Source organism: Physcomitrium patens, chromosome 12, assembly GCF_059467195.1.
Source record: "Physcomitrium patens ecotype Gransden chromosome 12, ASM5946719v1, whole genome shotgun sequence".
Lineage (NCBI taxonomy): Eukaryota > Viridiplantae > Streptophyta > Bryopsida > Funariales > Funariaceae > Physcomitrium > Physcomitrium patens.
In genome coordinates this window covers 17,013,198-17,036,273 of record NC_143421.1, presented here as the reverse complement: position 1 = coordinate 17,036,273, position 23,076 = coordinate 17,013,198, and the positions used below count along the sequence as shown (strand labels likewise).

General features: G+C 42.3%; 4 protein-coding genes across 4 annotated transcripts; 2 read left to right on the top strand and 2 right to left on the bottom strand.

Moving 5' to 3' along the window:
• Nucleotides 1-793: 793 nt before the first annotated feature.
• Nucleotides 794-4,103, top strand: LOC112289905 (putative L-type lectin-domain containing receptor kinase S.7). The gene has a single exon (XM_024535626.3). The coding sequence runs from the start codon at nt 1,461-1,463 to the stop codon at nt 3,822-3,824; it is 2,364 nt and encodes a 787-aa protein (XP_024391394.1). The 5' UTR covers nt 794-1,460; the 3' UTR covers nt 3,825-4,103.
• Nucleotides 4,104-4,590: 487 nt separating this feature from the next.
• LOC112289907 (uncharacterized) lies at nt 4,591-8,392 on the bottom strand. The gene is made up of 4 exons (XM_024535629.3): nt 8,235-8,392; nt 6,490-6,565; nt 6,027-6,316; nt 4,591-5,233 (listed from the first exon to the last, which is right to left on the bottom strand). Exons 2-4 carry the CDS (start codon nt 6,542-6,544, stop codon nt 4,892-4,894), a joined length of 687 nt encoding a protein of 228 aa, XP_024391397.1. The 5' UTR covers nt 6,545-6,565; nt 8,235-8,392; the 3' UTR covers nt 4,591-4,891.
• A 1,033-nt stretch (nt 8,393-9,425) lies between these two features.
• On the bottom strand, nt 9,426-14,168 carry LOC112289906 (rab escort protein 1). Its single transcript, XM_024535627.3, has 11 exons — nt 13,523-14,168; nt 13,273-13,378; nt 12,684-12,902; nt 12,224-12,346; nt 12,009-12,108; nt 11,810-11,848; nt 11,305-11,611; nt 10,981-11,056; nt 10,371-10,566; nt 10,110-10,187; nt 9,426-9,810 (listed from the first exon to the last, which is right to left on the bottom strand). The coding sequence occupies exons 1-11, from the start codon at nt 13,878-13,880 to the stop codon at nt 9,706-9,708; spliced, it is 1,707 nt and encodes a 568-aa protein (XP_024391395.1). The 5' UTR covers nt 13,881-14,168; the 3' UTR covers nt 9,426-9,705.
• A 4,878-nt stretch (nt 14,169-19,046) lies between these two features.
• Nucleotides 19,047-21,226, top strand: LOC112289332 (GDSL esterase/lipase At4g16230). The gene is made up of 6 exons (XM_024534472.3): nt 19,047-19,127; nt 19,404-19,655; nt 19,820-19,962; nt 20,108-20,347; nt 20,435-20,690; nt 20,796-21,226. Exons 2-6 carry the CDS (start codon nt 19,406-19,408, stop codon nt 21,011-21,013), a joined length of 1,107 nt encoding a protein of 368 aa, XP_024390240.1. The 5' UTR covers nt 19,047-19,127; nt 19,404-19,405; the 3' UTR covers nt 21,014-21,226.
• The last annotated feature ends 1,850 nt before the right edge of the window (nt 21,227-23,076 follow it).

Below are 23,076 nucleotides of genomic sequence, written 5' to 3'. Positions count from 1 at the left end.
AGATATAAAAAAATATAAAAATATAAAAATATTCTTCTAAATGTGTCTCTTGTATTACCTTCTTAAATTAAGACTATTTAAGTCTCTTTATACTTGTTAATAGTCATTTTAGCATCTCATTTGTTATATTTTAATTCTTAAATTGAAAATGAAAGGATGGATGGATAGACGGAATAGACGGATGAACGACGACAAATGGATGAATGAATGTGGGTGGATACAGCTTTGCTAGGCGAGTGGGCCTGCTTCGGATCCCAGTGCCCGGAAGCAGGCATCATTCTCCGACGTGGTTGTCGTCGCTCGCAATCCAGCGGTGACGCGAATATCTGGTTGGCCCTCCTCGAATCCCAATTCTCAAGACTGTGCTTATCCTATCAACTCTGTTTGATAATGCTGCTGCCCACAAATTCCGCGTCGGAGGCAACCTCGCAGCCGAAAATAGCAGAGGGAGAGAAAGTTGCCGACAATCTCATCACACACATGGCGCGCGAGCCACGTGAAAAAGCACTTCCTAAAGGACTCATTCTCGCCCTTATTACTTACACAGATTCAGTGGCACGCTGTTGGTACTTCCACAGAAGCTGTGTACGCACCGTAGCTGTTGTTGTTATCTGGTGAAGGAATATATCTGGGTTCGTTCTCAACAGTGGAATCGTCGCTGGCCGTTGATGTGCACAGTGTGAAGTTGGAGTTTATGCCTGTTTCGTTGCCTGAAACCAGTGTCGTCGAAGATGGAATGGACTGATAGAGGATGAGCTCGGCAACAGAAAGATCTCACAGTGACAGAGTAACTGGTTTATCCATACGACTTCTGGAGATAAATTCTATCGGGGATGTGAATACTTCGCAGTTAAATTGGGTTGACTTTAGCGCGTTTACTGTGAAAAATGGAGAGCTGGCGTCATCAACGCAGGGTTGACTTTTTGGGGTGATCCTGAATTAGTGATGCTCTTTGGAGCTTTGTCCGATTTTAAGGGCCTCCATTTTTTGGATCCTTCTACCTTTACCTTCTCCTTGTCATCGCAAGTTGTCAAGTTGGAAACATATGATTCGGTTTCAGCAGTGTCGATCGAATCTACTTGCGTTCATGTTGTCGTGCCTGGCAGTTTCCCTTATTTGGTCATGAGTAGCTTGTGTACTGAATCGATCGTTTGCTTGTTTGAATCATCCCTCAATACTCGAAATAGTTGTGTCGACCGTGGAGCTTCAGTGAAGCAAAACTCGCTCGCAACAAGCCGTTGAGCATAGCTTTAGGAGCTGCCTACCTTTGGTTTAAGTTAGGACGAGGATGATTGCCCGATGTGTCCCGCAAAACACAGAGTAATCTCGATGTTCTCTTGAGTCTGCGCCAAGTCTACTTTGAGCCACTGGTATGACGGTCCGAACACGCTCACACAGGCATTTGACGTCGAATTCTGAGACCGCTTTGTTCACTTGATGCGTTGTGACATGGTCGAAGTATGTCGAACCCATGCAGATTGAGAGTTGTTCACTTGTTACTGCTACTGCTCACTATTCTGACTACGCTGGCTGAAGGGCAGCTCGCGAAATGGAACTTCGCCAACTTCAGCTCTTCTCTGGCCACTGTCCGCGACAGCATCGTCCTCTTAGGTGACGCCGCGATCGTCAACACCACTGGACCCCCTAGACTTGTTTTGAACGGGAGAGGCTCCCAAACGGGAGTTGCAACCGCTGGCAGGGTCGTGTACTCCAGCCCAGTGCAGTTCAAGGACGACCTCACTCGTATCTTTGTTTCATTTAGCACCAACTTCACCTTTACTATTACTGATCCAGGACTGCCTAAACCTGTCGGATGCGGCGGGTTCACATTTTATATCCGGGGGGATAACAACTCAGTGGGAGAGAGTGGGGAATACCTGGGTCTCACAACTGAAGCCAACGATGGCTTAACGAGTAATCGTCTCTTGGCAGTTGAGTTTGATACTTCGATCAGCAACATTCCTGGCGGGGATCCGAGCCCCGCGCACATAGGTTTGGATGTAAATGGCGTGAAATCTGACTCCACGTATGATTTATGTCCAGGCACACCTGATTGCACTGTTCTAGTAAATCGGGGGGATTATCTCGCTAAGATCGCCTACGACTCATCCAAAGAAGCCTTGAGCGTGGAGCTTTACCTGAACACCACAAACCTAGTTGCAAATTGGACAGCTCCGAAGTTGTCCCTAGAACCCATCTTCCAGAATTATATGTACGTGGGTTTTACAGGAAGCAATGGAGTTTTTTGCAACCAAACTCACACGATCTATTCATGGAGTTTCTCAACCTCTCGACCGCCCTCTTCCAAGCCAAAATCACCGGAAGCGCCGGCACTCCACACCTCCTACGATTGCTACAAATTTGACGGTTGCAACAACTATAGAGCGTTGATAATTGGAGTTCCCGTAGCAGTTGGTGGATGCGCACTCATCTTCCTGATGATCTGTATTTATTGTGTCTACTGCAGGAAGACGCAAAAAAACCCAGAATATAAAGCAGTGGACGTTTCTGGACCTAACTCTGGACCACAGACTGGAGGAGACAATGCCGTGAAAGTAAACGCCAAGTCTGCAAGCGCGCACGAACTGCCAGCTCCACTCGTCAACATTGCGCTACCATTGTGTCACGGTAAAGACAAAGACCCCCAGGATCCGAAACCGACAGATTTTGCTCCAGTAGCGGGGCAACCTAGTGTTACAGCCTCGTCTATCTCCATGGAGCCCAAACCGGAGGTGCCAGTGGTTGAGTCTGTGGACCGAAATCCACATGGGAAGGTGACTATGTGTTGTGTGCAGACAAAACCTAAGAGAGACTATAAAGACACGATAGTGTTCTCCGCAAAGGAACTTGCACAAGCAACCAAGAATTTTAGCGAGAAAGTGATTATTGGAACCCCGGGCAGGAAACCTGTGTACAAAGGAGTACTGCGTGACAATGGTGCCGAGGTAGCAATCAAGGAGATAGCACTGAACAACATCAGCAATGAGTTTGTGTCCAAGGCGATGCTCCTGGGTCGAATCCGGCATCCTAATCTTGTGCACCTGCTGGGATGGTGCAAATGTGAGGAGAAGCGAAAGCTGTACCTTGTCTACGACTACATGCCGAGGGGCAGCATGGACAAGCTCCTACTCTTGAGCAAAGATGCGGATGGTTTTCTTGGATTTGATGCCAGGTACAATGTGCTAGTGGGAGTTGCTGCAGGGTTGAACTGTTTGCACGCGGAGTGGGAGCAATGTGTGCTTCATAGGGATGTAAAGCCCAGCAATGTGTACCTTGATGCAATGTTCAATGCTCACGTCGGGAATTTCAGCCTTGCATCTCTGGTGGACCACGATAAGGTTGCGCACTCTACCGTGATGGATGGCACACTTGGGTACATGGCTCCGGAGATTCCTTTCACTGGAAAACCGACGATGAAATCCGACGTGTTCAGCTACGGCATCCTTGTGCTTGAGGTGGCTTGTGGAAGGCTGCCCCTAGACTGGCATTTACCGCAAGAAGAAAGGGTGTTATTGGATTGCGTGTGGCGAGCGCGTGAGGAGGGTGATATTGCGAGGGTTGCGGACAAGCGTTTAGAGAATACGTACTCGGAGAAGCAGATGGCCACACTGCTGCAAATCGGCCTGAATTGCGCTCACCCAGACCCGAGTATGAGACCTAACATGGCATTTGTGTGGAAAGTTTTGATTGGAGGAGCCGAACCTCCGGAGCTACCTGCAAAGAAACCCGTGATTGAAAATTACGCGGCTCTTAGCAGCCTCGGCACCATGAGAAACTCGGCCTCCCGAGGAAATCTCGGCTCGACTTCCAGCGATACGCAGTAGGGCTTCTCCGCTATGTAGATTTCACGTCGTTAGCTGTCTCTACCTGCTCAACCGACCTTACTTCCGACTTACGGTCGACCCAGATGTGTATGGAGCTGTGAAATAGAACATGTTTCGAACACTAGAAAGTGAATCCATGTGTTTTGTAGTTTTCGTATTTATGTACCAGCTTCGTGTACAGTCAATTCTTCACAACTTGCTACCTTCAATACTAGTACCGGTCATTTGGGCAATGCGCCAAGCAATTTAGAGTTCAAACTCTGCTTAGTTCTCTCGGTCTCTCTGTCTCTACGTCCCTCCCTTCAAAACTTTACGGTGTGTGCAAGCGATTGTGACATTTGCAGTTGTTACGTCTCAAAAGGATCTTTCATATTCATATCCGGCACCTCCTCCCACTTCTCGCTTATTTAACATCATTGTCTGTCTCGCTTTGAAGGTCGATTATATACATCCCTTAGAGGATACATGTTAAGACCTCTTTTCCAACATGAAGTCGATTCCAAATGAACTGGAGAGAACAAACCCGGAACCGAAGCTTTACCAAGGTTTCCAAATCAAACTGGTTTTGGAAGCTGCGATAGATCCAGAAATTCTGACGGTCACTAATGGCTCTCTATATTTTCCTCTGAGCTGTTTCGCCCACATGAAATCTTTCTCAGTGAAGCCTGTGGGGAGCTCCCCCTAAGTGCACGGATCTGGAGGCCGTTCGTGGTCTCAAGCGGAGTGGTGACTGAGTTCAGACAGCATCACCAAGCGTACAAAATCATTGAACAAGCAGAGATATTTATAACTCAGACTGGTGGTCCCAGTGAAGTCCGTATGCTAGCAACGAGAGAACGGCAGTAAAATCATACAATAATCAAAACCGTGGTCATCATAACTTCCACTGAAGCAGGACCACGAGCTCTAATTAATGGATCTAGGGACTCCTCATTTGTACTCTGGGAAGTTCAAAAAGCACCTCATTCACACAAAACTAGACATGTAAGCATAATGGACTGTTCTAAACGCTCCAGGTACTCGACGTTACTTCTGCCGACAAAACGTCCTCATAGTCGGTGCCTGAATCATCGATAGTAATGCGGGTAAGCGAGGGTGTAGAAGGGGGCCTGAATGAAGTCTGGTGCCCATGGCTTGGGTTTCGGTGGCTCTGGTTTGGGTTCTTCCTTCTTCGGCTCTTCAGGTTTGGGTTCTCCCTTCTTCTCCTCCGCCTTTTCATCTGTTTTTGGCTCCTCTTTCTTCTCCTCTGCTTTGCCTTCCTCCTTCTCTCCCTCTTTTTCTTCCTTCTTTCCTTCCTTCTTCTCTTCTTCCTTCTTCTCTCCCTCCTTTTCTTCCTTCTTCTCCTCTTTTTTTTCTTCTTTCTTCTCCTCCTCCTTTTTTTCCTCCTTTGTCTCCTCTGGCTTAGGTTCCTGAGTAATTGCAGACAATCCTCTGCGTTAGTCTCGACCAACGTTAATACAGACAATAGGCTGAGTGTGTCGATATAATAATCCCGCAGTCATCAGACTCGGGTACTGAGCGGGCCACTTCGTAGGGTAATGACTTGGCAGTTCTTTCTATTGCTTACGACTCATGTGTTGCTTTCAAATTTTACTCCCTGGTCTGCAATTCTATCTGGTCTCAGAAGTTGATGAAGCTTTTGAATGGAAGTGGCTTTACATGGGTAGAAACAGCAATGACTGTCGCTCATGAAATATAAGCAAAGCCCAATTTGGAGCTTGAGCGATAGAGAATGCTGGGTTGTGCATTACATTTTTCATGAGAGAACGTTGTGTCCGGACATTTCAATGAATCGCCACAAAGGCTCGGAAGTTGGTACAATTCGATGACTGCACATTGTTCACATCTCGGCTTGAAGATTTTGACAGGATTGGGAGGTAGGAGCGCACATGCACACACCGTGCCAATCTTTCGCAAGCAATGAATTGAACATCTTGTTTTTTTGCTTCTGCTTTTTCTTTTTCTACCTCCGCAAATTTTAATCACTACAAGAAATCTGAAACCGATCGTTGAGCTTAAGGAGGAATTTGTGCTTAATAGGACTAACGCGCTAGCTTACATATTCATACGATGATGCGATGGTTAAATTGTCCATAGGAGTGAAGCTCATGACAGTGTTTTTAACTCGGAGATTGTGCATTTGTGGGAGACTTGGACTATGAACGTGGGCACCTCACAGCAAAGAGAATAGAATAGATTTACCTCTTTCTTGGATTCTTCTTTCTTCTCTTCGGGTTTGGGTTCTTCCTTCTTCTCCTCTGGCTTAGGTTCTTCTTTCTTTGGCTCCTCTTTCTTAGGTTCTTCCTTCTTTTCTTCTGGCTTGGGCTCCTCCTTAGGTGGCTCTGGCTCTGGAGCAGGAGGAGGCGGGGGTTTGCGAATCAGGTTTGCCAGCTTCCCAGACTTGCGAACGCGGCGCAGCACGTCCACGGGATCTACATTTCCCGTTACCACTGCTCTCTGTGTTTCGAAGTCTACTGTGTAAGACAGGGTACCTGCACACATGCAACATTGGTGATGGTCAGGCTTGCGGTTATGGCATCTATCAGAAAGAAAGGCATGACTTCTCCACGTTGTCCTGACGTCCACCTCATTCGCATTTCCTTCCTACAAGATTCGAGAACCCTAGCATACTGTTGATGAAATATCATCGCGTCTGAAGCATCACCTGGAATTTTCCTTAGAGTTTTTCTTACACTTCCTGCACACCCTTCGCAGTGCATAACCACATGTAACTCCACCACCTGCATTTATGATCGTACACCTTATCATTCACTTTCAATTTTCCCGGTGAATGCAGTGGAAAAGAAATTGAAGGTACTAGAATTGCCTTCAAAAATTTAGAAACCTCTACAAGATTCAAAATAGTTTAATCGAACTGGTCAGCTCTCTCCACAACGTGAAAAAATGGAGAAGCAGAGACTTGTTGTTTACTCTGCTGATTATTCTACTCTTTGAATTATTCACGTGGTTGAACTCATGTACCAAAACGAATGAGCTGTCGCAGTACACAGGTCTTGCGAGCAGTCCTGTGGAATAGCTCAACTAACTTCGTGGACAACCTCTGTCGTTCACTGCTTTTCACGCTGGATAAAAGTGAAAAAGGAAAGGTTTGACCCAGTATTAATAAGACGGTGGACTGGGTAGTCCGCATTGGGAAGGGGTTTCAGCCGGCCTGACGAGCAATTCGAGCAGCGATTATAACTATATTTAAATAGGGAAAAATGTAGAAAAAACTCGTTGCTTTCACAAAAAGAACATGCGACTACAACATTGAATGTTGAAAAGTCTCACACATCTGGCAATACTATCAGCATGGTGAGGTGCTTTGAAATTTCTGGAAAGAATACGCATGTTGTTGCCGTCTCCTCCCAGTTGATTCATGATAAAAATGCCCACTCTACGTGCACTCAGCAAACCGTAGTGATCTCTAAATCCTCTTCAAAAGCGATAACGCGGTACTTACTCTCTAAATAACATTGACACGCAATGAGAAGTGTCGCATTAATGTAATCACCCATGTAACGATGGTGTTTCCTGGAGAATTGACTCACTTCCGAGTGTGGAATTCAGTCGATGAATTTCCTTATCAGAATCTAGTGTGGGATTGGAGTAATATTGCGAAGGCGAAGCAGGAAACGGATCGGGGAGTATGCATGCACAGCATCAAGGCACCAATGCGGGCAGGCAAGAGATAGGCAGGGTCAAAGAGAAGACTAGTTAGGAGGGAATGACTACAGATAATGTACCTCAGACATTCCGTATGGCTCCGCAGTCACCCTTACAACCTCCAATCAATCTCCAGCTAACTCGACCACGTTCAAAACTCCACGAGAATCCGGTTTAAGCTGCTGATTAATTGCTTCACAGAATGATGTAGGCTGTGTGGGGCACCAACAAATCCACAGGATTCGTGATCACTCGCTTAGGCTCCACGAAGTGAGCAAGTCGTCGCTGGTGAGAGGGTAATCGCTAGGCCACACTCATGAAGTCAATCTCAACTAAAGTTCGGTGTAATTGAGAAGAACTCAATTCGGTTGCGAGGTAAAGACAGATTCCGATCTAGCTTCAATAAACCTGCGAACTTCTATCCATGGACAGCCCATTTTGGCACGTAATTTCAGAGATTTCAAAGAAGATCGACATCTCCTACACTCGAATTGCTGAATGCTAGCTGCGTATCAGAATTGGAAGAAGTATCGAGATTAGGACAAGAATCATGCAACAGCGTGGTAATCTACTCAGTGAGCATCCACCCTAACCCTCAATGCCCTAGAGTACTGTGTTGTCACCATCGTGAGAACATGGCCATCTCGTATGCTAAGCAAGTGATGGAACACTAAAGGAGAAGATCGGAGAAGCCGCAGAAGGAGCAATGGAGAGCAAACTGCAGCAAATGGGTGAGACAGCAACCTCCTTGGTGTGAGGATGCCGACATCCATGATGACGATGAGAATGAACAGGTAGAGCAGCAGGCCGGCTTCGTGGGCAGGTGGGTGGGGACTCAAGCTGGCCAGCACTTTCAAAGGAAGAAGGCGATTGAACAGGGGGAATGAAATCCGCGTATAATAATATTCAAGCCATATCTAGTCTTGGTCCACTGCACAGAATCCCCCTATCACTCGCGCGATAATCTGTACTTTTTCCCCCTATGTCCCCAGCTGGCTTCCAGTTACATGCGTTCAGAACAGCTTCAATGGAGAAGGATTTTATAACCGCATTTCAACTGTCGCAGATTGTCGAGAGATCGGCGAAAGTGAAAACTAGCTGCAGTTGAAGTTGCTTGAGTGGGTGAATTCCGGTAGCTAGAACAATTCCTGTGACTGTTAAGGTAAGCAAATACTAGGTTTCCATTATTAAAGCATCTGTTGTCCTGTTCTTTAGACTACGACTGTGTGGTGGGGTCACCAAAATTGTCCTCCGTAATATTGTAAAAAATACACAAGACTCAGCATAAGGCTTAGGCCTACAATGAAAGCACAGATACCAAAAGGTACCTAGATACTAGCAACATGTCACCTGGGCTTGACATAAACACTGGCCCCCGTCTCATGCCAAACCACTGAGTGAAGATTACTGTAATCTTCATACCGCTAATGAACGGTCAGTTGTTATCTGACGTGCATGAAGTCATTCGTCCCGTAGAACATGTACTGGTTCATTTTATGATCATATCATGTGGTAGGAGGTTTCTTAAAACACTTCGTTATTGCAGTGTCAGTGAACCGTGATCAGAGCATGAGTTAAACCACGGGCATGGGGTATGCATAGGCTAGCCGACCAACAGATTGAATACATGTACCCCAGATCACATTATCTTGTACCCAATGCATAATGGCATCTCCCTATGTCAAGGTTGCATGATGCCGTAATACTCAAGGTGATTTGGTAACCGTTTCTTGAGGTATGTGATCTACAACCAATCCAGAAATGTGAAACAAATTGATCCAATTGCTGCGGACTAAGTCACATCCTCGTTTGCAGCAAGTTTTCCTTTTGGATTTGTACAAGCTTACCAAGCCAAGTCAACCACACAAAAAATTGCATGATGGCAGAGTGTCATGGCATGCAGATTGTTTACAACTCTTCATAGCCACAGCGATGTTCAAAACTGAACTTCCAGAATGGATTCAATGAGGATAATTTTGGCTAGAAAAACATAACGGTGAAGCGCGGAATCTACTTCGTGCACTGTTTCATGGCTATTATTTTCAATGTGAAGCTATGGTTTGTTACAATTTTACCCCTAAACAATACAACTACACTAGAAAGCTCACTAGTACTACATCTTGCTCTAGCCAACTTACCCTGCCTTTACACCTCAAACGCACTTCGTCAAAATGATCCTATTCTCAAATAAATAGGCTGCTTATACCTGTTGCTATCAGAGCTCATTTGTATCGTCTGCGTCTCCATCTCCCTCATCACTTATTGAAGTTGTTATTGGTCGTGGAAAGAACTCAGTCTCGGGACAGAGTTGATGATAGATCTGAAGAATCACGAACCAAGTTCTTCAAACAAAACAACAGACTCCAGATGTTGCTAAACATTTAATTTTGTGCTGAACACTAAAAAGTGACAATAAAATACAGGATACAAACGTATACGTACACATTTCACAAACTATTGCATAAAATAAGAGTTGTTAATGTTAGTGATTCTAGACTTTTGAGGGGCAAAAAGTTCTAATGATTTTTTTGTAGGAAGAAACAAAGAAAGAAAAGGGGAGGGAAAAAAAAAAACAAAACAAAAAAACTCAATATAGGGAATCTCAATTATAGCACGCACCATCTCAGTGGATTTCATCACGCCGCGATAATCAATAGTTCCGTCTGGCATGACCGTACTTTTTAATCCTTTGATTTCCTGATCACGCACAAAAACAAACTGGCAATTCATTCACATGGTAGAACTGGTCGCCAATGAAGACACGATTAACTTTGCCCTCCAAAAGATCTTCAACGCACGATGGAAGATATTACAGGCGCCCGTGGTGATTGAGAAAAGATATCACGCATATTGAAAAGTAACAATGATTCAAGAAAGAACCTGATTAGATTGCCAAGTTACCCGAGAAGGGTGAGAAATATCTTGGACATAGAAGATGGACCATAGCAACTTTGGTTTGTCGGGCATAGTTTCAACCTCAGAGCCACCTTCAGAAAACAGAGCATTCTTCGCAGCCTGCAGAGTTTCTTCTGCTTCTGTTGCATTTGAGCAGTTTACTGAAAATTGTACAATGTATCTGAGCCCAGCACCATTCGCCAACATAACACATAATTGAACTGATGAGTAACATTATTGATGCATGCATGAGCTTTTTCCTGCTGAGGTTTGTAACATCAGCCAAAAGTGCAAAAAACGGACTGCTTAGAAGATTAATTCAGAATAAGCAATTATTCCCATTAACATATGCCATGTTAGAGGACGTCCTCATGATTGCTTTAGATAAAGCAAAGAGACGTACTTCCAAACAACTCATGAGCAAGAGAACTACAAACTCACGACCAGAAAATCTGACCAAAAGTAATCGTTTAAATCATTCATTCTAGACATCCCAATATGGCTACCCTTCTCAAAAATAGATACTTTTGCTGGATAGAGCAGGTCATATCATTTTGACACAAGATTTGAACCATGTGAACGCAACGATACTCACTTGCCATCGGGACAGACATCCGAAGATGCACCCAGCTGCAACGCTCTTACGACATTCGACTTCCGTCCAGCAAGAGCTGCACAATTTCCTCGCATACTCAGCTCAAGAGACTTTCGCGTAGCAAGTTAGCGAATGCTTGTAATTCCAAACTCATTAACTCTCGACAATGTTTCATACTCCTCCACTAGCAGTGTAAAGGAATTAAGAGATTCAAATATTCATTCGTCATTTGAAATGGCCCCAAGGTTTCGAAATATTCAAAATCCGAAACACGGCTAAGCATTAAAGCAACAGCAGTGATAGTGCAAGAGTAAGGGAACTCACAGTTGGGAGGGAAAATGATCAGAACAGTGCTTAATCCAGGTTGCAGAGACTTGTCGGTTATACAGAGGCAACGGGCAACTTTCCTGTAATCTCCACTAAGTACACGACCTCCAAAAGATTTACTTGAATCATCAGACGTATGGAACTCCGGACCTTCCTCAGCATCTACATTACTGGAGGAAGACGTCATAGGTGTAGATACAGATGTTGTAAGGTGCTCCACACAGAATGTAGGACCAACAACCACCTTCTCGCTGTGGAGTATCTGCCCTGAAGCTATTCGAACGCCCTTACATTCCCCATCTTCCTGTGGAGGCCACCATGAACTACAAATCAGGTTAAAACTGAATTCAAGTCCTGCCTCACTAAAGTGTAAAGACTATTATTTCTCAGACACCACCAATTGTGGTAAAGAGGAGTTGGATGTAACAGATGTAAAAACTATCTTTAGATATGAGAACGTCACTGTATGAAGAGCCACCTGCTAGAATGCAGGTTGGAGTACCTTGTTAACGAGGAGATTGGTGATCGGCATTCGCAAAACCTGGATGTCAGGACATAAAATATAATTTTGTAGTGAGCACCGATCCGTTTCAATACGACCAAAAAATGCACTTTCAATACTTTCAATATTTTGAATCCATCTACACCGCATTACGTCTTATTGAATAACTAGCATCTGCATTGTGAAAGCAATGTCTTACATATATAGCTCCGCGTACAGCCGCACAACGACAAAATGCTTGCGGCAAGTCTCCATGCCCATACATGGGATACAAAAAAGCACCAGGTGCATCTGGAAACCTGGTATTATATCACAACCATCAGAAATAGTTAAGGAAACAAACGAAGTAATTATTGATAAAGAAGGGAAAACAACTGATCCTCTCCCAGCATAGCATGAATGACGAACAGTTACCTAACTGCGGAGGCTAGATAGAGGGCTAAGGTCTGAAGTCCATCCTTGGTTGATATGAGATTGGTTGCATCTGATGTGTGTTCCTGATCGACATCCACCAATGCAATTGCATACAAGATAATTCTGATATGCACACAACAAAACCTTGCCTACGTTAAGTGACATAACCAGGAACATTAAATAATCATGCAGGTAGTGTAACCCACTAAGAATCAAGTTAGAGAGAAGATAACCAGAAAGCTATATATTACATCAATACTGACATTGGTTTGAAACAATGGAAATACGTAGCATGTGACTATGGTGCTCAAACATGCTGAGCCCACTATTTGCTGTATAATTCCGAAAATTTGAAGAACAGACCTCACTCCAATCAGATTTCACAACCTCCAGAACAGTATCAATAGAAACGGTGGAACTAAAATAATTACAAAGAGGGCAACTGAGAGTGTAATCATACTCTTGGATTGAAGTAGGTAGTTGCTGCCTCCGAAGAAGTTCCACAAAGGGTTTGTCAAGATCTCCAGGCGCCAGCGCCTCGATTACTCCACCCTCGGACTCTGTATACTCAGACACTAGCTTGAAGAAGCGCATCAAGAATCTCTTATCAGAAAGGCCCAAGGTCTTGTCCCGAAAAACATCGGCACGAGATGCCGGAACAGCTTTCATTTGATCTTCTCTGCATCAAACAACTGCAACAAACTCAGACGTGCAGATTTGCAAGCTCTTAATGATACGACGTACACAACTGCGATTCATCCATATACAAAGATATGGAACCCCTAGACCATGACTCATGAAATGCTGTAACAATCTATCAGACACCTCAAGTATCACCAAAACCGATGTAGCAGAGGATTAAATATGCGAAAAGGATCAGGCAACATGGCCAGGACACATAATCTACAAAATTCAAAAAGTACTACTCTCACCAGCAAAAACCCGCCCATAAATCTTCTAAATCAAACAATAAAACCTGCAAAAAGACCTAATTTTCAGCAAGTAAAGTAGCAGAGAGGCACATGACTCGGCGAAAGAAAAGAAAATACCTCCATATGTAGCTCGCCTCAACGGCCTTAAATCTCACATGATGATCAGCTTGCGCTTTTATCAGTGCATCAACCAAAGGTCCAGCACAGAACACAACCTTAGGTCCTGCCAATCACCAAGCACATCAACCATTCTACACCGCAAACAGATTCAACAAAACCCTACCCAATCATAGTCGGAACACAGTTTTTCCGACTCCACAAATTCCCAAATTTGTCCCAATCCACGTAGCCAGAGTAAAATCATCACCTGCCAAGTCCAGGTGATATCGATTCAGCCGCCCAAGAACTGACTCATCCGTACACTCCAACTTAACATTTGAATATAAATCTGAAGCATCTTTCAACTCCAAAGTGTGATACTCCGTCTCCTCAGCAGTAAAGCTCAATTCCTCTTCAGGGGCGAAAGAGGATTTGGGCAAGTACCCTCCTGCTGTCGCAAAATCACCTATCTGGGAAAAATAGAGAGATGCCCACGGAGAGAGATAGCCCTCATACGCATCCAGATGCAACACCGTCTTCCCCGACGCAGCAACAGATGCTGCCAGAATGGACTCTGGCAGCCCCGTCCCAACTACAATCACGTCGAATGTGCTTGGCTCTATCATGGTCGCTTATTCTCCTTCCTCCCCTAACATGCAGACATCCGATCCTTCAAAGCGGAACAACGTTCAAGCGCTTCGTAGCCACAACAACAACAACAAACACAACTTCCTAGTGGAAACCCTAAACCCCGGATGGATACCCACACAAATGAATTCTGCGACTGCAAAATGCACGGATCGCAGAATCGCGACAACTCCTCGCTGATGCGCAAACTAATGCCACCTAGAATCCGAACGATCAATCGATCGATTGCGCTCCTTTCAAAGCCCTTCGATCGATCGCCGAACTGAGATAATGTTTGTTGCATCGGAGGAGGTGGGCACTGAGTTCTCCACTGCGCAGACCCCCCCCCCCCCAACTCCATCGGACGTGGCGCCATGGTTGTAAACGTGGCGAAGGGAGCTGTACACGTGGCGCATGCTTTTACAGAGCATCACATTCTAAATCCACCTTATTCGAAATCTGATTGAAAATTTAAATTCAAAAGGAGATGATAAAAATAAGGAATTAGTTTAATTTTATTCTTTTTGATTGAAGGACACAAAATGAATCTAATTGAATTCAATGAATGTTTTTATTCACTTTGTAAACAAATATAAATATATAACCATTTCAAAATAATATACATTTAGTTTTGAGTATACATTATACATATGTATAGGGGAATGTTAAATAGACCCAAGCTTTTACTAAATTGACCCATTCATCATGAGAAAAACAAGTGACCTCTAGATTCATTTCTCCACTATTAGAAAACCAATAAAAATCAATCACATCTATCACAACTACCATATTCTTCATCATGGGTAGGTCAACTTAGTAAAAATCTAGGTCTATTCAACATTCTCCAATATATATATATATATATATCATATATCATATATGAGTGTTAAAAAAGGATATGTTATCATCAAAATATTTGTAAATCTATATGAGCATATGATATAATTATGAAAATTTTTATTATTACTAATAAGTGACTTTGTGTGCTTGCTTTATAACTAGAAAATAAGAATAAAAGGAAAAGCAAAATATCACTTGAGATATAGTAATGTAATAGTCTCCATGATAGCTATCAAATTTGAATCCTACCTTGTTAGAAGAAAGTCCAAATCCCAAAAAATCATTTTGTCAAATTATCACATAAAGATATTCACATGTTCTTGCCATCTTTTATTTGATTATGTACATCATGACAACAAACAAACAAATGTGTTTGGTACAGTAATTGAAACAAATGGTAAGTAATAGATAATAATGATGATATATATATATTTTTTTTAAACATTAAGAAATTTATAAATAATATTTTCGAATTATGACTATTTTTTTTATAAATAAAAAAGATATTTTATTGTAGCCACATGGTTGCAATAAGTTCACTTCAACACATATTAATCTTTGTAAAAAAATTAAAAATCATATTTTAGTGTCAATTTTAAAGATTTATTTTGAAATGTGAAGCTTCTTACATCATATTAAAATTGTAATAACCAAGTCTTCTTTAAATACATATTAGCAAAAGCTTTTTCATATCCAGCATTGTTTGTAGGATAATCATTAGTTATTCCTTCAACTTTTACATATGCAATTATCTTAAAGAATGAAATATTTTTAATTTATTTATTTTTGAGTTAAAGAATATATCCATTCCAATTTGTAATACATTAAAATTTCGTAGAATTGGTCAAATCAATCTACAAGCCACTTCTCTTTGCATAAAGTAGAATGCAGGGCTTGATTCTTCTTCTTCTTCTTCTTTATTTTTTTAATATGTTTTTTTTATTATTTTTGCAAGAAAGTTTTAGGATATTTTGCTTCACAAATTGATTGAATAAATATTTTTGTGGAAGTGTATTTGTTAGAATGGTTTAAAGTAGATTTCTTTGGCGTTTATTTTATTTTATTTATATTTAATGATAATTCCTCATGATTTGGTTGTAGATCTAATTTTGGTGTTATGGCCTCGACACTCATATATATTCCTATTACTAAGACATGAACAACAGTAAAACTAGTAACTTGTCAACTAGTAACTCATTACTTTTGTATTACTTCTAATTTAATATTGAATTATTTAGAGGTAAAAATCAAAAAAATAAAAATCATTAAAAGAATGCACTTATATTACTTTGGTTAAATATCAACATTTTTGATGCTACATTGATTTATTCATAAGGTTTAAGATTGGACATGATTCCATACAAAAGTAAAAAATTGATGTTAACATGTTTAGTCTGATTATAAAAATTAAAAAACGGATTAAAATCTTCGTAAATGGCATTCTGACTATCAAAATAAAATCTCAAAACTGTTTGCATGTCTCTAAAAACATAGAGAAATTGTTCATGTTAACAAATAGTTAGTTAGTTATTATTATTGTTATTCAATAGTATCATGTCTCTAGTACTGAACATATATTGCACAATCTACAATATAATCTGGGTCCAATATATCATGGAGATTGGACCAGATCCACTCCATGAGAACACCTTCATACTTACTGCACCATCATGCAGACATTCGGATGCAAGAAATGCTGTCACAACTCCAGTCTCTAAGGGTCATACCGCCGCAACGCAAACGCAAGCAAAGCCAATCTCACAATCGTCGACGCAGTGAAGTCACAGCTCAGGTGCGATGGTGAGCTCCACCCACTCTCTGAATCTGAACTGAGAGTGACACTGCACAGCTTGACAATGTATGCATAGCTTCACAGTCTGCCACCTAACTCTTGTGGCTCCATTGAACAAAGCCAAGTGTGGGTGGTCGTCGATGATTCGAAACACTCCTCGTTGCGGAAACTCCAGTGGGATGGATCAGTGCGAGCGAACGCATTACAAGCGGCGGTGTTCGAAGAGGATGACTTGAAAGAGTCTTTGATTGAGTGGTCAATTGGGGCAGAGGGTGTTTGGTTGTATTAGACTGGGGCAAGATTCAAGTACCACTCTGGATTTCATTTCAATTGAATGCATTGCCTGCACATGATTTTGGGTGAGGGTGTTTGTAGTGTGTCAGATCTCCTTTCCGGCACTCGCCAGGCACGGATCTCGTGGGCGTCAGATTCGTCCCGATTGATTAATTGAATTTGTCACCGGACCCCGGAAAAGATAGATCCATGGAACCTGGCTCTTGAGGATGGAGATCCACTATCACGATGATTATGAAGCTTTACATTAAGTTCAGGATTTAGGTTTGTATATATATATGTGTATACACATATGGAGGGGTGTTGCTATTGCCACCACAGTTTTTGCTACTCCTACCACAATTTATCATCTTAGTTTTTGCTATCATCACCACAACTTTTTCTTTTTTAACTTTTAAAATAACTTTAATTTTAATTTACATTATATTTTATATAGTTTGAAAAGGAAAAATAAGGAACTATTAGATTTTTTTTAATTAGAATTTAAAAGACTAAAGAAATAGGTGGTGGATTGTATATATTAAATACTAACATCTTTTTATTAGAATAGAATGCTAAAAATGTATGTTGAGTTGATGGCAATAGTAGCAAAAATTGTAGTGGCATTGACAATACCCATATGTATATTGTACAAGTGATATATATATATATATATATATATATATTATTTATTATTATTATTATTTATCTTTATATGATTATTAAAAAGACACACTAAACACACATGAATCAACTTGAGGATTGAACCTCAAATTAGTCCAAAAAATGTATTGAAATAATAAGTTTTGCATAAAGTATCTACCACCACCAATTTAGTCAAATAGTGAAGGGATTAATAAATAGTGTATGTATGCTTGTATATATATATATATATATATATTCACACACAATAGAGTATTGCTAATGCCACTGCAATCTATCATCTACCACAAACCATGACAGTTTTGATGTTGTTACCACAATCCACCACCTATTTATTTATTTACTTTTCCTATCATTCTAAATAGTATTTTGTAATTTGAATATGCTTTTAATGAAATCCAACAATATACATATTTAAAAAAAAAAATGAAACTAGAATATATCTATCTATATATGCAAGAAGATTACTGTACAATAACAACTACATCAGAAATTGGAAATAGAACCATAATTTACACTAAAGACCATTTTATTTTTCATCTCAACATTAATTTCACCCTCAATTGTCACACAAGAATAAAACATTAACAAAGAAAAAGACATTAATAAATAAATAAATAAATAAATAATATATATAATGCTGATGACAGCCTTGATGTTACCATGCCTTTCATGGTGCCAAGCCCAGCGTTAAATTAGGATATACAACCACAGAATAAATAGGTCTAGAATAATCAGTTAACACACACGGACATAGATGGATGGGGGTGAGAAACTAGTCACCCCAACTCTGCAAGGCGACGGTGGAATGAATCCCGACGGCGACGGCGACGAGGCGTGAATGCAGCAGTGGCACCTAACAACCAGCAACGGCGACAGACAAGTGGGCAGTCCCATAAGCATCAGCATCAACATCACGGACGAACGTACTCTCTCACCCCACCCCCCCTCCTGCGCGACCCCCTTTTGTAGTCTGCGCGTGGAATAAACAATCCCCCCTCTCCCATCCCCCCACCACATCCCCCCCCCCCCCCGTTCTGCGTGGCGTTTGCAACAACGTTGGATGCGCAGTACGGTGCCGCGTTTCTATTTCAGACATAATTTCACCTGATGAGGGCAACGCAGTAGTCGAGGTATTGAGAGGGATTGCTGGGTTGTGATCCCCATGCTAGTGACATTAGTGTCGGTTAAAGTGTCCTGCCCCTGACGTAAGGAAATGATGCCGAGCCTACAAGCGTGCATTGAATATGCAAGAGTCCAAACTCATGTTGCATTGATGTGAGGTGCAGCAAAAGCACGGCTGTAGTGTTCCCAACAGGCTGTCTTTGACAGGCCGCAGGGATATCAAGTTTGTATGGTGCTTTCTTTTGCTTATGTTTTTATTTTTGTTTTTCTTATTTATCCTTGAAGCCACAGTTGTATCTACGAGAACGTCGTGGATGCTTAATATCGGAAGCTGAGACTAACGTTGCAGTTTCATCTGCAGCTATTACTCATCGCCATTCAGGTGAGCTCATCCTTCTTGAATACCTCACTCTCAGTACCCGTTTGTACTATAAGCCTCACCAGCTCAGCTCTCAATTCTGGCCATTTTATCTCCTCTTCAAGCGGCGCTTCTCAATCGATATCGCCGTTTGTCACTCAGTTGCTTTCGTCTTGCATGGTGATTGTTGGTCAGGTTCGAAGCAATGTGCAACTGAACTTGTGCTCATCCAGTACTCTTAGAAGCTAGCGCAGAAGTGGGCGAAAGTTGAGATATTTTGGTGCTTCATCCGCAGCAGTGTAACGATGACTAGTAGAGTGTGGCATTGCTCAACAAAGTTCAGTAATGATTTTCACACGTGAAGATGCATTGGCATTGTATTGCTGTCACGTTACACTAGTGCGTATTTCATGAAATGTTGCTTGTCTCAGCTCCCACTAACATGTCTGGAGATGGCGACATGTGCTGCAGAGATGGAGTATTCACGAAGATGCGCTGTAGTTTTTACCCTGACGGTGCTTCTCATAGCATCAGAAGCCATGGCTCAGACAAAGAGACTGGCACCGGCCTATTTCATCTTCGGCGACTCGCTCTCAGACCCAGGCAACAACAACTACCTTCGCACACTGTCCAGGGCAGATGCGCCGCCTAATGGCATTGACTTCCCCAATGGGAAAGCCACCGGGAGATACTGCAACGGTCGAACCGCCACCGATATCCTTGGTAAGCCAGTCACTTAATCAGCTCCGCTGGATTTTAAGTGAAGTCCTGTTTTGCTGAAAACTGAGAAAAAGGATTATTGAGTGTTTTGCTTGTAAACTTCAAGCAGTTTCTGCGATGAGCTTGTCTACTCGCCGGATTGATTCTGGTAAACTTGGTTGTGGCAGGGCAATCGATTGGCATTCCGGATTTCATCCCTCCATATATGGCTCCCGAAACTAAAGGACCGGCAATTTTGAACGGGGTGAACTACGCTTCTGGAGCTGCTGGAATTTTGCCCTCCTCCGGTTACCTCTTTGTAAGCCAGTCGGTATCGCAACTCGAACACATTTTCGCTGCAAACTGTCTTTGCATGCCTTATCACAAACTTAACTATGTTCGGGCCACTGAAGTTGCAATTACGTGCATCAACTGCTTGCAAGTGATCGACCTGATGATCAATCCGTTTGTTATAGATCTCGCGAATATCACTGGATCAGCAATTACAAGACTTTGCCAACACCAAGACCCAAATCGTTGCACAGATTGGTGAGGAGGCAACCACTGAACTCCTCTCCAAGTCGCTCTTCTACTTCAATCTCGGCTCCAACGACTTCCTGGACAATTACTTCATCCCTGGCTCCCCTTTCAGTAGGAACATGACCGTCACCCAATACACGGACATGGTTCTTGACAAATACAAAGGCCAGCTCTCAGTAAGTATTCAAATTCGAGTGATCATTCACCACGAAGATGTCTCTGAGCTAGAACATGAATTAAAATAAATTGTCCATCGGGTGCAGCAAATTTACAGCATGGGAGGACGCAAAGTCGCTATAGCATCACTTGGTCCCATCGGCTGCTGCCCCTTCCAGCTCACGTTGGCACTGAGGAGAAACGGCATTTGCGACGAGAAAGCCAACGAGGATGCAATCTACTTCAACAAAGGTATTCTGCGGATTGTGGATGAGCTCAATGCCAATCTTCCTGGCTCCGACTACATCTACTTAGATGTTTACAGGGCTGTAGGAGAGATCATAGCATCACCACGCGACTATGGTGAGTTTTGCTGAAACTCCAACCCTTAATAAATGTCAGATTCATGGCCTTGGCTGGTCTTTGTATTGTGGATTTGACGTGATCATTTGATAAATTGTGTTGTAGGTTTCACCGTGAAGGACATCGGGTGCTGTGGAAGGGGACCGCAATACAGGGGCCTCGTCCCCTGCTTGCCCAACATGACCTTCTGCCCCAATCGATTTGACTACGTATTCTGGGATCCTTACCACCCCACTGAGAAGACCAACATTTTGATCTCGCAGAGATTCTTTGGCTCTGGCTACACTTATCCTAAAAACATTCCGCAACTCCTGGGCGCTTAGCGATTATTCCTGCAACCAAATTTTAGGGCGGTCAGATAGACGACTAAGTCGACTGACTAACGAGCAAGGACATGTCCATGACCACGCTGATTAGAAAAAGCTCCGGTCTCGGACGGAATTAGGCAGCAATTAAGAATTCTTTTCAGATTCATTCATTGTTTGTTTCTTACTTGTGATCTCTACACCATAAACATGATATTTAATCCCCGAAAAGCCTCCAGATTCAATTTAGTCTACATTGTCAATTTTCTGCTTCGTAACGTCTGGAAATGGACTTCCAGAGTTTCGCTGTGATTGGTTTCAGCTAGAGAGAGAGAGAGGGAGAGAGAGAGCTATTGCGGCAGAAGGAACCTGGTTCCAGGGGCGTGACGCTGGATCCTTGTGACGGTTCTGTCTCTTACTACGCAAGGCTGACTGAAAGGATGATGGAGACCAGGTAACAAAAAGGAGAAGGGAAAGTATTTCTCCCCGATTCGCATGTTTAATACTTTCGATGGTCATTGAACATGGTGAATGGTGAATGTTTAATCATTTTAAGTATTCGTTGGCACCTACTCATCCATGTAGTTGACTGTTCATAAAATAAACCAATGATTTATTCTTTATATTTTCTCAATAAGTTTTGGCAGTACTCTTTGTAAATAATGATATAATTGCCTCAAATTGACTAACGAACACCTTGTAGCTAATAAAACTTCAAAATTTAAAATGCTTTTTTCGGTGTAAATTTATAATGAAAAAAAATCTTTCGTAACTGTTACGAGTTTTCATGTGCCACCTCAGTGTTGACTAAAGTCTGATCAAAGAGAAAGGCGGGAGTGGGTCTCTGTAAGAGGCGAGCGATTCAATCCCCACATTGATAGACGGGTGTTTTTTTCCACCGATCATCGAATCACTCAGTATGTCCTCGATGGAGCGCTTCATCCTCGGCGCTTCATCCTCGACTTACGTACTCCTTTCCCAAGCATCCACATCTCATCGTGTCTGCAGTTTGAAACTGGACGATTCCTCATGCAGTTGCGTCAGAGGATGCAGCATCGCTAACAACCGCATTAACTCATCAAAAGCTTTTTCTCTGAACCTCTCAGGTTTCCTTTCCTTTTCGGTCTCGTCTTTCTATTCAACAGTGACTGGAGCTTCAACCCCCTTTTTTTTTCGTTTCTTTTTTGTTTGTTTGTTTGTTTTTTTTTTTTCTATGCTGGAAGAATTCTGACATTTTCCGTCGAAATTTTGGGTGTTCCTTTTGTGTCTTCTATGCAATTCAAACTAAACGTTTTGATTGATGATCTCACAATCTGTGCGTCTGGAATCGTGACCTGCAATCGTTGGGGTTCTATCATGCAACATCGGGAGTAACATTCCTCCAGGTTTAGGGTTTTTGTATTTTATTTTATCTTTGCAGAATGACGTTGTCTTTGATGATGAGAGTTGCCTTCGAGTTGTTCATCAGTTAATGAGTTTCTTTCACATCGTACATTCAGTGACAAATTGTTTTTGCATCGTCTTTGTGGTTTGGTAATCAAATTTGGTATTTTAAGGGAGTTCATGCTCAAGAGAGTCGAATACTCATTTAATTCTGTAATGGATACGAGCAAGTTAAATCATTGATGTACAAACTACATATGATCCTCTCCTGTTCACATCTGCTCTTTCAGAGTTTCTCTTTGTGTGTGTGTTTTAATGTGATCCATGTTAGTCATTGTGTTTATTTCTTTTTCCCCGTTTGCAGTCATCGATCGGTTCTGGCAAAGTTAGCGCACCTTATCTACGGACTACTGAATTCCTCAACAATATCGTAATCGTAACGTAAGTACTTTTCATGTTGTAATGCTAAGGGTTTCGGTTTGGTAGCTCCGATTCCATTTACATCCTACGGTTGATGTGACACATTGGTGGTTCAGCACAGACATGGTTGGAATTGAGTACGTGTTGCGGATTTCGTGTCTGAGTATTAAGAGTGTAAAGTTAGTACTGCTTGGTCTCGTCTGGCATTACATTTCGCACGGTAATTTGCAGAGCAAAGACGGGAAGCTTCATTAATACTTCCAGATGGGCTCTTGGCA

What these genes read in the sequence shown, in the direction of transcription:
- LOC112289905 (XM_024535626.3), top strand. Translation starts at nt 1,461, where the DNA reads ATGTCGAACCCATGCAGATTGAGAGTTGTTCACTTGTTACTGCTACTG.
- LOC112289907 (XM_024535629.3), bottom strand. Translation starts at nt 6,544, where the DNA reads ATGCACTGCGAAGGGTGTGCAGGAAGTGTAAGAAAAACTCTAAGGAAA. An exon ending in AACTCTAAGGAAAATTCCAG is followed by an intron (nt 6,317 to 6,489) that starts GTGATGCTTCAG and finishes GCATGTGTGCAG; the next exon opens with GTACCCTGTCTTACACAGTA. An exon ending in AAGAAGAATCCAAGAAAGAG is followed by an intron (nt 5,234 to 6,026) that starts GTAAATCTATTC and finishes GCAATTACTCAG; the next exon opens with GAACCTAAGCCAGAGGAGAC.
- LOC112289906 (XM_024535627.3), bottom strand. Translation starts at nt 13,880, where the DNA reads ATGATAGAGCCAAGCACATTCGACGTGATTGTAGTTGGGACGGGGCTG. An exon ending in GAGGCGAGCTACATATGGAG is followed by an intron (nt 12,903 to 13,272) that starts GTATTTTCTTTT and finishes TGTTTGATGCAG; the next exon opens with AGAAGATCAAATGAAAGCTG. An exon ending in GATCATTTTCCCTCCCAACT is followed by an intron (nt 11,057 to 11,304) that starts GTGAGTTCCCTT and finishes GAAATTGTGCAG; the next exon opens with CTCTTGCTGGACGGAAGTCG.
- LOC112289332 (XM_024534472.3), top strand. Translation starts at nt 19,406, where the DNA reads ATGGAGTATTCACGAAGATGCGCTGTAGTTTTTACCCTGACGGTGCTT. An exon ending in AACCGCCACCGATATCCTTG is followed by an intron (nt 19,656 to 19,819) that starts GTAAGCCAGTCA and finishes TGGTTGTGGCAG; the next exon opens with GGCAATCGATTGGCATTCCG. An exon ending in ACCTCTTTGTAAGCCAGTCG is followed by an intron (nt 19,963 to 20,107) that starts GTATCGCAACTC and finishes CGTTTGTTATAG; the next exon opens with ATCTCGCGAATATCACTGGA.